At 42.9% G+C, this 14,387-nt stretch overlaps 1 protein-coding gene across 7 annotated transcripts in view; it reads right to left on the bottom strand.

Annotated features, from left to right (window-relative positions):
* TACC2 (transforming acidic coiled-coil containing protein 2) overlaps positions 1-14,387 on the bottom strand; it is a 130,179-nt gene that overhangs the window by 58,398 nt on the left and 57,394 nt on the right. For all 7 annotated transcript variants that reach the window (XM_041415628.1, XM_041415632.1, XM_041415633.1 and 4 more), the window contains one exon: positions 11,348-11,479. In XM_041415628.1, the coding sequence (XP_041271562.1) occupies positions 11,348-11,479 (132 nt within the window). The remainder of the gene's footprint in view (positions 1-11,347; positions 11,480-14,387) is intronic.

Below are 14,387 nucleotides of genomic sequence, written 5' to 3'. Positions count from 1 at the left end.
CCATTCTGCTCCTGCTTGCACAGACCCCCTGGCCGGGCAGGGATGCTTAATATAGGTGGGGAGGATCTTTACGACCACAGATTTCCAAACCCTACAAATCAGCTTGTCCTTCTGTCATAGAGGAGGTGCCAGGGCGCTGGAAATTCTAAGATGCTGAAAAGGATGGGCACCATCGCTCTCCACATCCCTGTCACTGGCAAATAACAGATAATTCAAATACAAGCCGTGTTTCACATCATTAAAGGAGAAAAAAAAAATCAGTCGCACTGCTGCCCGTATCAGGAATGAAACTCCAGGGATACAAATGGCTTAAAGCTATGTAACAATTCTGGATACATCACAGGGCGGAGGGGTCAAAAGGATCAGATAAATTTAACAAAAATATTAAAACATGCTGAATTTCAAGCACCTATCACAGCACAGCTTTTATGCTCTAGTGGAGGCCTCATTAGGCTCACGCTTTCAACAGTTTTGGGATTTTTTTTTTCTCTGCTTGCATAAATGGAAATCCAGTTGGGTTTTCTTGCTTGACAGGAGAATGGCTACTGAATACATGTTTAAGGTTCTGATTCTCTGGGTGTACCCAAAGTAAATTGTTCTTGAGATAAGAGGAAACAAGGATGTTTAGCGAAGATTAAGAACTTTTCATTTCCACAGGCTGCCAAACATTTAATTCTGTTTTCTGAACAGCATCAAGATAAATTACATTTTTCTTTTCCCTACTTTTTTTTTTTAAACTATGGGGGAAAGCCTGTGAGCCAGCACTTTGTGCAGCCACAAGCTTCTGAGCAAGTTATAATTTTGGGGTTGTTTTGTTTCTGATCAAAGCCAAACCCTCATTTCTAGCATGTCATTGCTCAAGACTCATCCCAAGTCCACCAGAGAAGCAGCAGCACTGCCTCTCTCCAGGACTGAGCTCCAGAACTTCTGGAGCAAGGCTGGGTGCCTGAGCCACAAGTGACCCCCAAACTCTGCAGCAGTGCCCAGCTCTGATCCTCCCTTGCCAAGGTGGTGGCAGCTCACTACCCTCTCTGTATTTGCCACTCACAAGTAAGGAACAAGTACATAAAGTGTATGAAAATGTCCTATATACTCCTTGGCAGTAGATTTGAAATGGTTAAAAACTGCAGGATTTCCATCCAGTATGGGAAATCAATGGGACTGCCCAACAGACTAAAATTCCAGCTGTATCCACAGCGCCTGTCAGGCTGAGCTTAGAGCTCAGCTCCACTTTAGTGTGTGATAGCTCTACCTAGTCTTTGAATATCATAATAGCTCCCTGCTGGATTTCATTTGTTACAGAGAAAAGGAAGACTCAGAGAAAAGAAATCCCTAGAAAGGCAAACACCAAATTAAGTAAAGTATAGCTCCCTGCTGGATTTCATTTGTTACAGAGAAAAGGAAGACTCAGAGAAAAGAAAAATCCCTATAAAGGCAAACACCAAATTATGTAAAGCCCTACCAGGTACCTGGAGGCCAAGAAGGAGAGCACAGGCACTGTTTGTCCTGGCAGTGGGGAAAACAGGGACACTGTCCTGACAGTGAGGAAAACAGGGATACCCCTAACAAGTGCAAAGAATACACTTAAAATGCCTGTGTCAACTCCTTCAAGTCTCACATGTACATTTATTAAATAAACAAAGCCCTAATAAAAGAAGGCTGGGATTGAATCCTATTCTGAGGCAGCATGGTCCTTTCAACAGTGCAGAAGGGGTTTTTTTTCCATTCTCCAATGTTTCTATGCAACAAACACTGGAATTGCACAGAAATGCAGGTCTTGGCAAACCTGCAGGAGGAAGGGCTTCAGCCTTTGGAGCCCAGCTGTGGCCCTGCTCACTCTGCACCTTCTGTCTGGGTTACAGGGGGCTCGGGGTTATGGTGAGGGGTGTCACAGGCAAGGCACTGCCTCCTTCTCCAATCCCTCCCACACCAGCTCTTGGGTACAGCTCAGAGATTCACCTGAGGACAGCTCAACGCCCCTGAGCTTCTCCTGCTCATGAACAGGACAGGATTTCTCTCTTCCCTTTGAGAAATAACCATCCAAGCAGCGCAGCTGCAGCAATGTGAACTCCTGCTGGCCATGGTTTTTCACAAAAAACTGTGCTGTAACTGAGCCTTGGACTGGAGAGAGTTTGTTGCCTGTGGGATGCAATAACAAATACTAAACTGATGTTTCTGGCCAACCCGTGCAAGAAGCCAAAATGTAGATTTACTTCTGATTTGGCCATAAAATCTGTTACACTACAAAGCTGCAGCCCATCCTGACTGGCAAGAAATACCTCAGATGAGAGGAGCTCCACCTCTCCTGCCTGGCCCCAGCTCACCCTTTAGGCCTGCCAAGAAGCATCAACTCAGCACTAAATTTAGTGTGGGCTTTTAAAAATACAAGAACTGTGTTGACACTCTGAGTACATTTGGTAAGATCTTCTCTGGAACCTTAAAAACACACAGATGTAGCTCAGAAAGAAAAAAATCCCATTGTAGCTTCAAAGGATTTAAAGATGCCCTAGGCACTTCAGCCTAGAGTTTAAAAGCCATGTAACAACTTATTGTGATCCCACTGCTGAAAATCCTATTTAAGTAGGATTTATTTAGAATTAATCATTTTCTCTTTCTGCCTCTTTCACCATTTAAGCAAAAGCCACATTTTGCCTTCTATTAAATTAATGTGTTATTGAAACTGGATGTCCACTGATTAGTTGTTTAAAACACTCTACAGACTCCTAAATATTTGGTCTTATTCCATTTCATGTTTATATATAAATTCAAACTTCGGTCACTTGCACCCAGTTTGAAATTTTTGGCTTCAATCAAAAAACAATGCTGAGCAGGACCATGATAAGGTTTGAGATACTGAAATTTATGTTCTGTTTCTTTGCTCTTGGCTTCAGTGTCCATCGTGCCAGGCATTTACACAAGTTATAAACATGACCACACATATACACAGACACAGAGAACATCAAAGAGCCTGCTGAAAGAAAAGCCTTCCTCACACATCTATTCCCAAGGGAAGGAGGGGTGAATATTAAGCTGTACCTCCTAGCTGCAATGCATTATTGAGGTACTGTGCAGAAACAAGCACCTACAAAAGAAAATGCAAAGACAAAGCAAAACCAAACATCCCAAGCAAAAAGGGATTTCTCTGGTACCTGAATGCTGCTGCCACAGCTCTATGGAACAGTACTGCCTATAAAAAATAAAAAAATAACCCAACCAAATATGGGGAAGTATTTTAAAAAAACAGATTATTGTTTAAGCATAATTCTCCCCCTCAATAATTTTATGTGTATATATATTTCTATTTTATGTATTTATTTATATTTACTTTTATATTTATTTATTTATATGATACTGCCTTTGGCCCCCAAAGCCTTGAATGCAGCTTGGGAAGAATTTTTCACCCCAAAGCATCTTATATTTGTCAGCTGCCTGGAATCAAAGGGTTCATGGCAAGGCTGTCCACAATATCAGACTGCCAAGGAACAGCAACATCTCTCTGAAAGGACTGAAAGGAACAGCAAGATCTCTCTTAAAGGACTGAAAGGACCAAACTGCTTGAAAAATCTGAGTGTACCGACAGAGTGGCAAAGCAAAGCCGTGCCTGGGGAGGCTGGCTGTGTTAGAGAGCACATTAGCACATAAAGCACTGACACCTTTTGAAGTGCAGTGCCGGCAGCCCTTTTAGGACACCCAAGGCTGGAGACCCCTGTGCTCTGAAAGCCCTGCAGGAGCACCAGCCCTCCCTGGCCTCCGCTGATCCCACTCTGCCAAGCCCTTCCAGAAGTGCAGGTCTGCCAGGAGCAGAGCTGCTCTCTGTGCTCCAGGGGAGGCTGAGCAGGCTGTCTGCAGCCATGTGGGCACCCAGCGCTGGGGTTCATCTCTCTAAGGGTTATACAGCAGGCAGCTGACAGGCTTCTAAAGAACTCAAGCGTTCTTCGTGATAGGCTGCACAAAAATGTGTAAATCTAGACAAGTTGTGCGTATTTCTGTGCTTCTTTGCTCACCATGCGTTTTGTCAGTCCTGGGACACCTTTATTTCCTTTTGCTTTCTTTTCATTCTGCAAATCAAACTTTCTCGCTCCTGTAGCCAGAGTTTTGCTCCTTAGTCTCATCTCCCTCTCTTAGAGAGCAAGAGAGGATGTATCTTATAATTTCCACTTCCCTAGAGGAGAGTAATTTCAATTTCCTTCTCAAGGAGCTGAAGCTCCTTCTTGTTGTGTTCCTGTGTTGTTGTGTTCCTGGAACACCACAAGGCATTTACTACCCTTCCTTTGGTTCTTCCCATTTTCTTGTTGGCTCCAATCCTATGCCATGCCCTGAGATGTGCCACAAGGAATCTCTGTGAGACCACATTCATCATGTACTTTTTTATTCCAGCCAGGTCACTCCATGCTACAGCTCACCACCTGCACTGCTGTGGGACAGGGACAACATTTAACACTGCTGCTGTCATTACCTCCTTCAGAAAGTCACAGCTAAGCACAGAAACCCAACCAAACCCATTCTCAGTCTGTCTATAGAGGTGTGATTCAATTTTTTTTTTTTTTTTTTTTTGCTTCAGGGAATAGAAGAAAATTAACTCTATTCCAGCCAAAACCAGGACAGCACAGTACTGTATGTGAGCATATCATTGTTTAAAATTAAAAATCTTTATTATTTTGAAAGATGGTAACCCAAATCACCTCCTGGAGGACCAAGGTGTGACCTCTTGCTGCTATCAGGTAGCAAGAGCAGTGAAAAAAAGCAAATTAATTTTTTTCTCTCCCTTATTTCTATGAGCACCTTTGTGCTACAAATAAAAGAACAAATACAAAAGTTAGCTGAAACATGACAAATTTATCCCACTTTTGTATACTGGCAAAAAGCAGTGAAAGGTTAATACAAACTGGAACATCTATACTTCAGCAGTGCCTAATAAATAGACATGCACTGCAGTTTATGGCCATGGTACAGTTAAGATATTATTATAGTAAGATACATTTATTGCCATCCTTCTAAAATCCAGTTCTTAGCTTAACTCCATTCCAGAAATTCAGCCCTACATGGAGAGGGACAGACCTTCAGACTGAAACCATGGGTTTGTTGGTTTGGTGGTTTTTTGTTAGCTGTAGGTTTTGGATTAATTTTTTCTCAGCATTTATATTTTAATGGTCTAAGAGTGGGGCACTGATTCACAACTGGAGAGTGTAAATGAAATCTGAGCAGTAAAATAATTGCAGAGTGTTAAATCAGTGGGATATTTTTCAGTACAGTTTTCAAGGAAAACAGAAGCAATTTGTTCAATTGCCTCTGTACATCACCTGGCACAACACAACCCTATCCATGTCACCATGGTACAAAATTATACACCACCAAACAACACAAGGAGAGCCTGGGTGTAAAGCTTCACAGGTTTAACTTGTTCTTACAGATCAAATACTTTGATAGACACATTGTCTGCTCCACCACTTCTCTAGATTGTCATAGTGTGAGTGCTTTATTTGCATTGATACACTCCTCATGAAAACACACAATGTCCCAGAGTTTTAAGCCTGAGCCCCCTGACATCTGCTAATTCCAAGAAAACAGGAGAGACCTGTGATGATGCAGCCAGGATGGACACTGAAGCTGACAAGAAACAAACATCAGAGTGCGTTTCAAATAAAAATAAAAGCAAGACAAAACATAAATAATTGTGCCTCCTCCCTGCTGATCACTGCTCGGTTGCTAAGGTCACTGCTTAATCTAAATTGCAAGTGAGATTAATGGCATTAGGAGTTATGAATAACCAAATGCCTGCTTAGTTATTGAAATGTCCAGCATGGGAAACCCAGAGGAAGGATAAGAAAACAAAAGGGGCCCTGCACGGTGCTGCTGGGGGGCTCCAGGCTTTCAGGGGCCGGCAGTGAATCACAATCAGCAACGTGAGAACTGCACATCCCGCAGCATTCCACGTTCCAAAGCCTCCCATGGAACTAAGGAGCCACAGCGAGTGGGAGATGAGGTTCCCAGGAGCTGAGCACAGCCCTGGGTGCGGGTGCTGCCCTGAAGGAGCAGGGCTTTGCCCCACACAGGAGACAGAATTTGGGGTCAGGGCAGCCAAACCCCACACACCTCACTCCTGCACCCTCTGCTCTCACATTTGCTCCTCTCCTTTCCCCTCCTTGCCAAGGCACAGACACTTCTGTTTCGGATTTTGGGCTCTATCATGCTACTGCTGTAAGAGCCAGGCCTGAATTCCTCGGATCACAAACAAAACTTTAAACTCCTATTTACCAAATTTCTGGCCTGGGCTTTGAACTGGGACCACAGGCATCACCACACCAAAGGAGGGATTTTGTTTTCCTGCTGAATACGCCTCTGCAGACCATGTCCACGAGCCAAGTGCCCAAATTCTGTTGACATTTCTGAACAACAGAATTGCAAAAACACCATCACAGACGACAGGAGCCCATCTTGCTTCCGTGCTTCTTTTTTAAGTCTCTAAACATCTAAAGTTGTTAAGATCCCTAGGGCAGCTGGAGCCAGGCTTGGTGGGAAAGGAGCTGCCTCATGCCAGGAGGGGACTGACATTTTTAAGGGTTTTATGCACCAGCCCTCAGCTGACAACATCAGTGCTGATAATGCTCTCTGGGAGCACCTTGTTGCAGGAGATTTCAGCAAGCAGAATCCAAAGGCCCGCTGGCCTCAGGGCCCAAGTAAAGAATTAGATGATGAAAATGCAGGATGAAGAAACCAGACAAGAAGAGCGTTCCCCCCTGGTGCAATGCTCTGCTGTGGCTGCTAAGGATGGGGGATCAAATGACTGCCTTAAAGAAGTCAGCTTGCAGCTTCAATTTCATTTCAGGAGAGTTAACATAAAATTGGTCTGAAGTATGTCTAGTGTGTCTCAATGGCTTCTCTAAGCTTTTGTTTTCAGAAGATTTAGCATTAGAGCACCCCAAAAGCACATGCCATATTTTAGCATAACAGTGATTATTGAGAAATACAAAATACACCTGGCAACAATTTTAGCTCATTTATTACCTGCTCTAGGACAAGAGGTGATCCCATACAAGTCCTCCACCCTCCTGGCAGTGTCAGGAGCTGTCACTGTGGCTGTCACAGTGCTAAGGAACAGCGTCCCAACCCAGGAGTGTAATTTCTGAATATGTACTACCATGGTTTTTGTAGGATGCAGAATGATCAATGCTGTTCTAAGACTCCTTGTGGATGGATTAATTAGTGTAACGACATTTTCATTTTCATGCTGCTGAACCTGTTCTAGCAGCAAGGAAATTACCATAAATTGCCTGAGGGAGCCTGTAAAATACACAGGAATAACAGGCAAACAGAGGGCTACCATCACCCTTTTGTCCTAGCCTCAGACTGAGAGCAGCTTTACAAGACACACAAATAATTGCTCTCTTTGAGCAAACCTGCAGGCAGAACGCCCCAGAGAGCCCAAATTCCCAACCAGCAAGTGGCTAGAAAACAGGTGACATTTCCCACTTGTGTCAAGCACCCAGTAATGCTTTGCCTTTTAAAAATGGAGCTGCTGGCAGCTATTTGTTGATTGTCCCCCCCACATCACGGGTTCACCCAGATAACCCCACCATGCCAGTCCCACACCCAGCTGCAAGAAAATGCACAATTGGGCTTGAAACACAGCAGACACCCCAGAGTTTGATGTTAGTAATAAATTGAAGATGTCTACACAAAGCATCCTCCTGCCTGGGGCTGAGCAGTACTGAACACACCACTCAGGAGACAATTTCCTTTAGAAACCTGGGATGGTGGAAATTGATGAAAAGCAGCACTGTGGCTCATTCCTGTCCATTTTTTACAGGCTGGCTGGTTATGTGTAAGGGATCTATTTTTTATGCTGTTTTTCAGGTAAATGTTTTTCACGGTGTCAGCCACAAAGCCTCAATAAAAATCCTTGGGTTTGGTTTACAAGCATTAAACAACTTCATTTTTTTGTCTCCTGGCTGATGCTATCCTGAAAAAAGTATCACTTCACTTGTGCACCAGACAGTCCAGACACACACTACTACTATCCAGTTCACATGACAAACATAAAACTCACAAAACTACACTTTCCTTCTGCCCCAGAAAATCCCCAAACCCAAAAACCCTGCAAACTCCCACATTTTGGAAGGAAAGAGGAATTTATATCCCACACTTGCACTTCTCATCTCTTCCTTGCTCAATGCACTTGTAAATTTAATGTTGTAACATTCCTTTCAAAAGGGTTAAATTCACTCAAGGGCAAAACCCTTGAGTTTTTGAATCCTATTTAATCCCTTCTTGGTTTTGAATACATCATTAAAAGCAAGTCAATCTAGGATTATCAGTGTTGGTCCAAAAGGCAATACATTGATTTCTATTTCCTCAGTTTCACACCAAGCCTCTCTGAGGGTGGGCAAAAGAAAAAAACTTGTTTTCAACACAAAATCAAGCGAATAAAACCCAGAAGTCATAAAGCTTATCCTGTTTTTCTGCCTGACACCAATTCTTCAGTTTTGCTTCCTCCCAGGGAAGCATTATGAAACATTTTGGAAACCAACAAGACAGAAAGTAGAGCTTTGTGTAAACACTGTTGTGACTTTCTGCTTTCAGAGAGATTTGTTGCTGTGCTTCCAATTGGTTCCAGGCTCATTTCAGGAAAATTAGGTAAGATGGAAATGTGTATTTGATTTCCGAGATCAACAGACATTCCCTGTCTATCCAAAGTCTCTAAAATGTTCAGACTCCAGTCTGCTGTAGCTTTTGAAAGAAAGCTGACCTGGTATGTGACAACAGGAACGACCCATCAGTGACACAGAACATCACAGGTGCAATTTTCAAAGCAAGCAGTGAGGCTACAGCAGAGGACACTCTCAAAACCAGCACTGGGTTTTTGCTCTCCAGAACAAGTCATGTCCATCTCTCTTCCCCACAGCACAAAGGGAGGGAGCAGCTCCTCAGAGACTTTCCAGCTCTGTCCATGGGGCTTCCATAAAGAATCAGTTACTCTCTAGCAACATTTCAGCACTTCTCTCAAATTATAAAGTGTCTGTGACACAATTCATAATGTGATCATCATAATCATAGAGGAGACTGCAGTGCCTCAAGGATCCATTTTACAGAAAATCAGAGTGGCCCAGCAGTTGCATAAGTTCAGCACCTTGCCAGACACTTCCCATCAATGTGACAAAGTGAAACATAACCCAATTTACGGGCTATTATTTTCCATGGCTGACTCGATACAAAGGAATCACACAAAAATGCAAGGTAGTCTCAGAAGTATTTACATAAGGGGCTGATTACAACAGCAGACAGCTATTTGGACAGTAATATTTTTGCTTTTCAGGAGGGTGGAAGAATGATCTTTAGTCCCACAGACAGCTCTAATTCTCATCTCTATGTGTATCTTAATTTCCATTAAGATACATACCAGTTCAACTTTAGAGAAAGAAGCTGTGGGTGACAGGATCACTATTCTCAAGGCACAATGATGTGGGAAATAGTAAAGGTAAAAAGATTTCAAGACAGCTGTAAAAGCAGGCTCCAAGCACATAATGAAAATGCTGGGAGTGCACATTTGGGCTGCTGACATCCTAGGCTGGATTTTGATTCTGCATTAAGAAGTTCTACTAATACAACATGTTGCCCAAAGAGGCTGTGGACTTTCCACCTCTGCAAGTGTCCAAAGCCAAGAGTTTCTTATGCACACACAGACATTTACATTATTAAACACACATCAATATCAAAACAAAACAGAAACTTCAGAGGCACAAGCCAATCTAAATATGTAAACACAGCAGCTCTGCTTGCCTGCAGAGTTCTAAAGTTACTTCTCCTGTTGTTGAAGCTGAATTCTAGTGAAAAGGAAAAGAAAATCCCCATGTTTTAGTGGTTCCAGTTTGGATTTGTAAACAACAGTCATTTGTGACTGCACTACAGCACTCCCAGAATGTGAAATCCAGGGTATCCATAAAGCTTAAACAATTTTGGATGATTCTCTGGAAAGAGCCAACATCTTGGGGTGAGCATTTTCCAACTTAAAACCTCACCTGCCCATTTTTCTCCATTTTTAGATGATAACCATTGTATCTACCCTTCAATAGACAAAATCTTCTCCAGATGACAGAAATTGCAAACTGGTGCAGAACACTTCTGTTCTCCATCAATGGTTTGTGTACTGCAGTGTCATGGAGGAAAATACTATAAAGATCTGGCCCAATTCTGCCTCAGCAGCACATACTCTAAAGGTGAAGACACCATTTTTCTGATCAAAACCATCAGGAGTTTAGAAGAAATAATTAATAACATTTCCTAGATATTACAGTCAATAGTTTTTTCAGCAGCATCTAATAGCTCTTTGTGCACTGTTCCACAGCAGAACACATCTATTGTGTACATTTTAATTCATAATTCAGAGTACCCTCCTGCTGACAGCAGCATCTTTTGACATTTCTGAGCAGAGCTGTGCTGGCATAACTGTATTTCCCGTGGTGTCTCCTGTCTTGCATCCCACTTGTCACAAGCTGCCGGTGGGTGTTGGTGGGGTGGAGAATGCTGCTCCCCAGGGAGTGCCCATTTCATATTCTCAGCTGTGCTGTGACCTTTTCCATTAATGGATGTCACAGCAAGGGCAGGCCTTGATTGCTGAGCCCCAAGAGCAGACTGGTTAATCACCTCAGACAGGAATATCCAAGCACATGTCTCAACTATGACTGGGACATGATCTTTAAGTTTCCTTCCAACCCAAATAATTCTATGAGTCTGGCTCAGTTTAGGGGTTTTCAAAGCAAAAAAATGTGCTGGAGCACCTATCAAACACTATGACAACAATCAGCGTAAATCTGAGGCAGTGAAACGTTTAACTTTGAAATCAAAGTAACATTTATTCAGCAAGAGTGAGACCAAGCTGAAAAACTTCCTTCACTACTGACAGTGACAATGCAAATCAGGTATGGGGTGGGAACTTGCTGGCAACATCTGAAGGGGAATGAGCAGAACAGTCCTCGTAAATAGGACCTGCTCTTTCACAGTTCCACACCCAGAAGCAAAACAAAACAACACAACAAGCTTTAATTCAAGAAAGGAAGATAGTGGGGAAAAAAACATAAAAAAAAAAAAGTTTAAAAATAGAAGGAAAGATCAGCATAGTAATAACCAGTGTAGCCTAAGCTCCCTCTTCTGGTATTTTGGAGTAGATACACTCGAATAGCCAGTTCTTGATAAATCTAACTGCTGGATTCAAAATCCAGCAGCAAAGTGTTCATGTAACTTAGACAAAACACTGTCAAACTTAGTCATCCTCTTTCACACTAGAAACATTTCTTAACCAAAAGATGTAAAGACATGGAAAAGTCTTGTAACAATTGAAATCACACAATACCTTTTTTTTTCCCTTGTGAAACCTTTGGTTTCTTCAGCAGGCAGCTCTACACCATCACCAGGGGCCACAGCCAAAGGTACATCCTCAGAAACGTGGTTATCAACTCCCTTGCAGCTATCAGGCTTGGAAGTGCTGCAAAACAGGAATTAAAAATAAGCTGACAAATTTCAGAAATGCCCTTGAAGCTTTAATGAAGTCTCTTTATAGGATGAACTTTGGCTGGATCTACAAGGAGCTGTAAGGAGCACATCATCCCCTCCCAAACTCCCTCTCTCTCACACTTCCTACAAATTACTTCTTCCTCCAAACATTATTTCACTTAACTTCTCAGCTGACCACATCATCAATAATATTGCAAAGTCTTGACAGCTCTTATAGACCATAACATTAAGTGCTAGAGAATTTAACTGTATATGATATCAGTAAAATAAATAAATCACTAATGACTGCTTTGCTCCCTTTCACCTCACTGTACAATATAAACACTAGATTAAGCAATTTGTGCTTAAAAAAAAATAAAACAAACAAAAAAAACAACCTAAAATCAGGGACTAAAGCATTCTGCTACTTTGAAAGCTCTCCCTAGGCTGTAAAGCTAAACACAGCAATCCCAGAACTCATCCCATGGATGTGAAGTCCCTCTGCTCAGCAAAGCCCCACGCTCAGGAGCAGGGCAGTAACCACACAGCTCCCCCTGCTCTCAGCCACACTCATTAACAGAAAAGGAACTAAATCACCAATGACTTCATGTCTCAAAAGCAGGAGCAGTTTAAGGTGTCGTGCCACACTGTCCCTTCCAAGGCACACCAGAGGGACACAAATGTCCTGGGGCAGCAGCCACACACAACAGCCTCCCCTCCTGCTGGTGCTGCCGCCAGAGACACAGACACAAATGCTGATGGAAACAGGACGTGGCTGACAAACTTCTTACAGGTTTCCTGAATTAAATATAAACAGCCATCTTAGTCATTCCTTTCAAATTTTTCTCTCCTCTTCCCCCAGTAATTACACTGGAATTGCAGGCAGCAGATGGAATTGTGTTACTGATGAAGAGTTATTAAGGTCCAGGGACAGGCTGTTCCTTTCTTTGGTGCACAAACAGGACAAGCCTAAACCACATCCCTGACTTTAGTCACAACACACAGGAGCACGAGAAGAGCCACTTCCCAAAGTGTTTGTCCACTCAGTTCCCAAGATCACCAAAGCTCTTTGTGAGTGTAGTTTACATTGATTAGCTTATATCCACAAAGCTGCTTTGTGCCATATGGGACAACTACCCAGCTATCTCTTCTAAGAAATTATCTCTGCTTTCCTCACTCCTTCCTTCCTTCTGTTTGTCCAAACTGGCCTGACACTGACACAGACACACAAAATTTTCAGCCCTATCAAGTGAATACAAACAAACAAATAAATAAATAATGATTAGAAAGCAGGCTGTTTCCTTTTTCATGCAAAGGCCTTTGTCCTTGGCTAAAAATGTCTCTGTACTAATATAGTAACAGCATCCTCTCTATACCAAGGCTGTGACTATATAGGGGCACAGGGAGAGCAGTGAAAGTAAGATTTTTTAAAGCAGAAAAAAGTGAACTGCTAAAAATAAGTGAACGCTGAACATCTGTTTGGAGAGCAAACAAAAAGCTGCAAAACCCAAACAATTCACAAGAGGGCCCAGCCAAACAAGAGCACCAAAGGCACATAAATGATGGCCCTGGTGTTATGGACACACAAAGCTGTCCAGTCTTAGAGCAGCACCTGCTTCACCCACACTCTTCACACAGGTCCTAATGATGATCTGCAGCCCTTCAGCTTCCCCCTCCAAGCCTTTCCACATTAAATGAAACCATTTTCAGAGATATTTTGACGAATGAGTGTCATTCCCAACTCTAAAGCAAAGCTTGCCATCAGCACACCAGGATTTCTGGAAAAGCTCTGCTCCCCGTGCTTCCCAAAGCCCTGCCTCCACTCCTTCTCCTGCTCTGACAGACTGCACAAATTGAGGCAGGGGAGCACAGAACAGAAACCCTGTCCAAAACACAGACTTTCTGTCCACTCTGAGCTCTCCAGCCTAAGCCTGCATCAGCTGGGGTCCATGTGTCAGCTCATGGGGCTTTTATCACCTCAGACATGAAGGGGCTACATTAAAACCTCTCCACAGCTCTTATTAAAACAAGATTTTCTATTACACTTTTTTCTCAACTAGTAATACTTCAATGGTTGCAAGAATACTACCAAAAGACCCAAGCCTTCTCAGTGCACAATAAACTTATACATTGACCAGTATTTATCCTGTGGAGGCAAGCTGATTAGAAAACAAGCATTTTCAAACACGACTTCTTACAAGTAAACCTCAAAAATAATTTTCTGACTATCTGTGTGCACAGATAAATGTGGGTACTCCCTATTTGTGCTGCCAACACTAAGAAGTACACCCCTGAACACATGCAGCAAGTGCCTTCTAAGCTGTCATTTTTTCCTGGGCATTTGCAGGTTTGGGGTTTTTTCCCCACAAGCAAGGAAAGAAGTTGCAAGGAACAGACACTGCTCAGAAGTGTTTCACACCTCTAACCTGGAGCCCAGCTAAGCTGTGGTCTTGTACAGACACTGCTCTTATTTGCTTCTCTACCTTTCCAACCCAAACATTCCTCATACAACACAGAAGCCCTGTTGCAGAGCTCTGCACCTGCAGAGTAAAGAGAAAGCTGTGCCTGGCCAAAACTTCTGCTAGAGCAACATGTACTGGCAAATCAGAGTGAACTTGGCCTTTCATTGCTGAACAAAAATGCTTGGCAGAACCACCAGTGAACTTTTTACCTAATTCTTTTCAGGGCACTTCTCTGTAGATAAATAAAATCTTACTAGCAGATGCTGGCATGGTGTCCCTGATCAATATGTTACCAGCAGGAGAGAGGCAGTCAGTCACCCTCAAGAAGCCGAACAAAGATAGAGTTTCCTGACTGGACAGATGGAGGGACAACCTGATCTCTCACTCTGCCCTGCCATCTGGAAGCCATTTAGCACAAACTGACCCCCATCAATGCAG

This window comes from Onychostruthus taczanowskii, unplaced genomic scaffold, assembly GCF_017590055.1.
Source record: "Onychostruthus taczanowskii isolate IOZ18803 unplaced genomic scaffold, ASM1759005v1 scaffold5, whole genome shotgun sequence".
Lineage (NCBI taxonomy): Eukaryota > Metazoa > Chordata > Aves > Passeriformes > Passeridae > Onychostruthus > Onychostruthus taczanowskii.
Note: the sequence above shows the minus strand (reverse complement) of the source record. Positions and strands in the feature narration are given on the sequence as shown.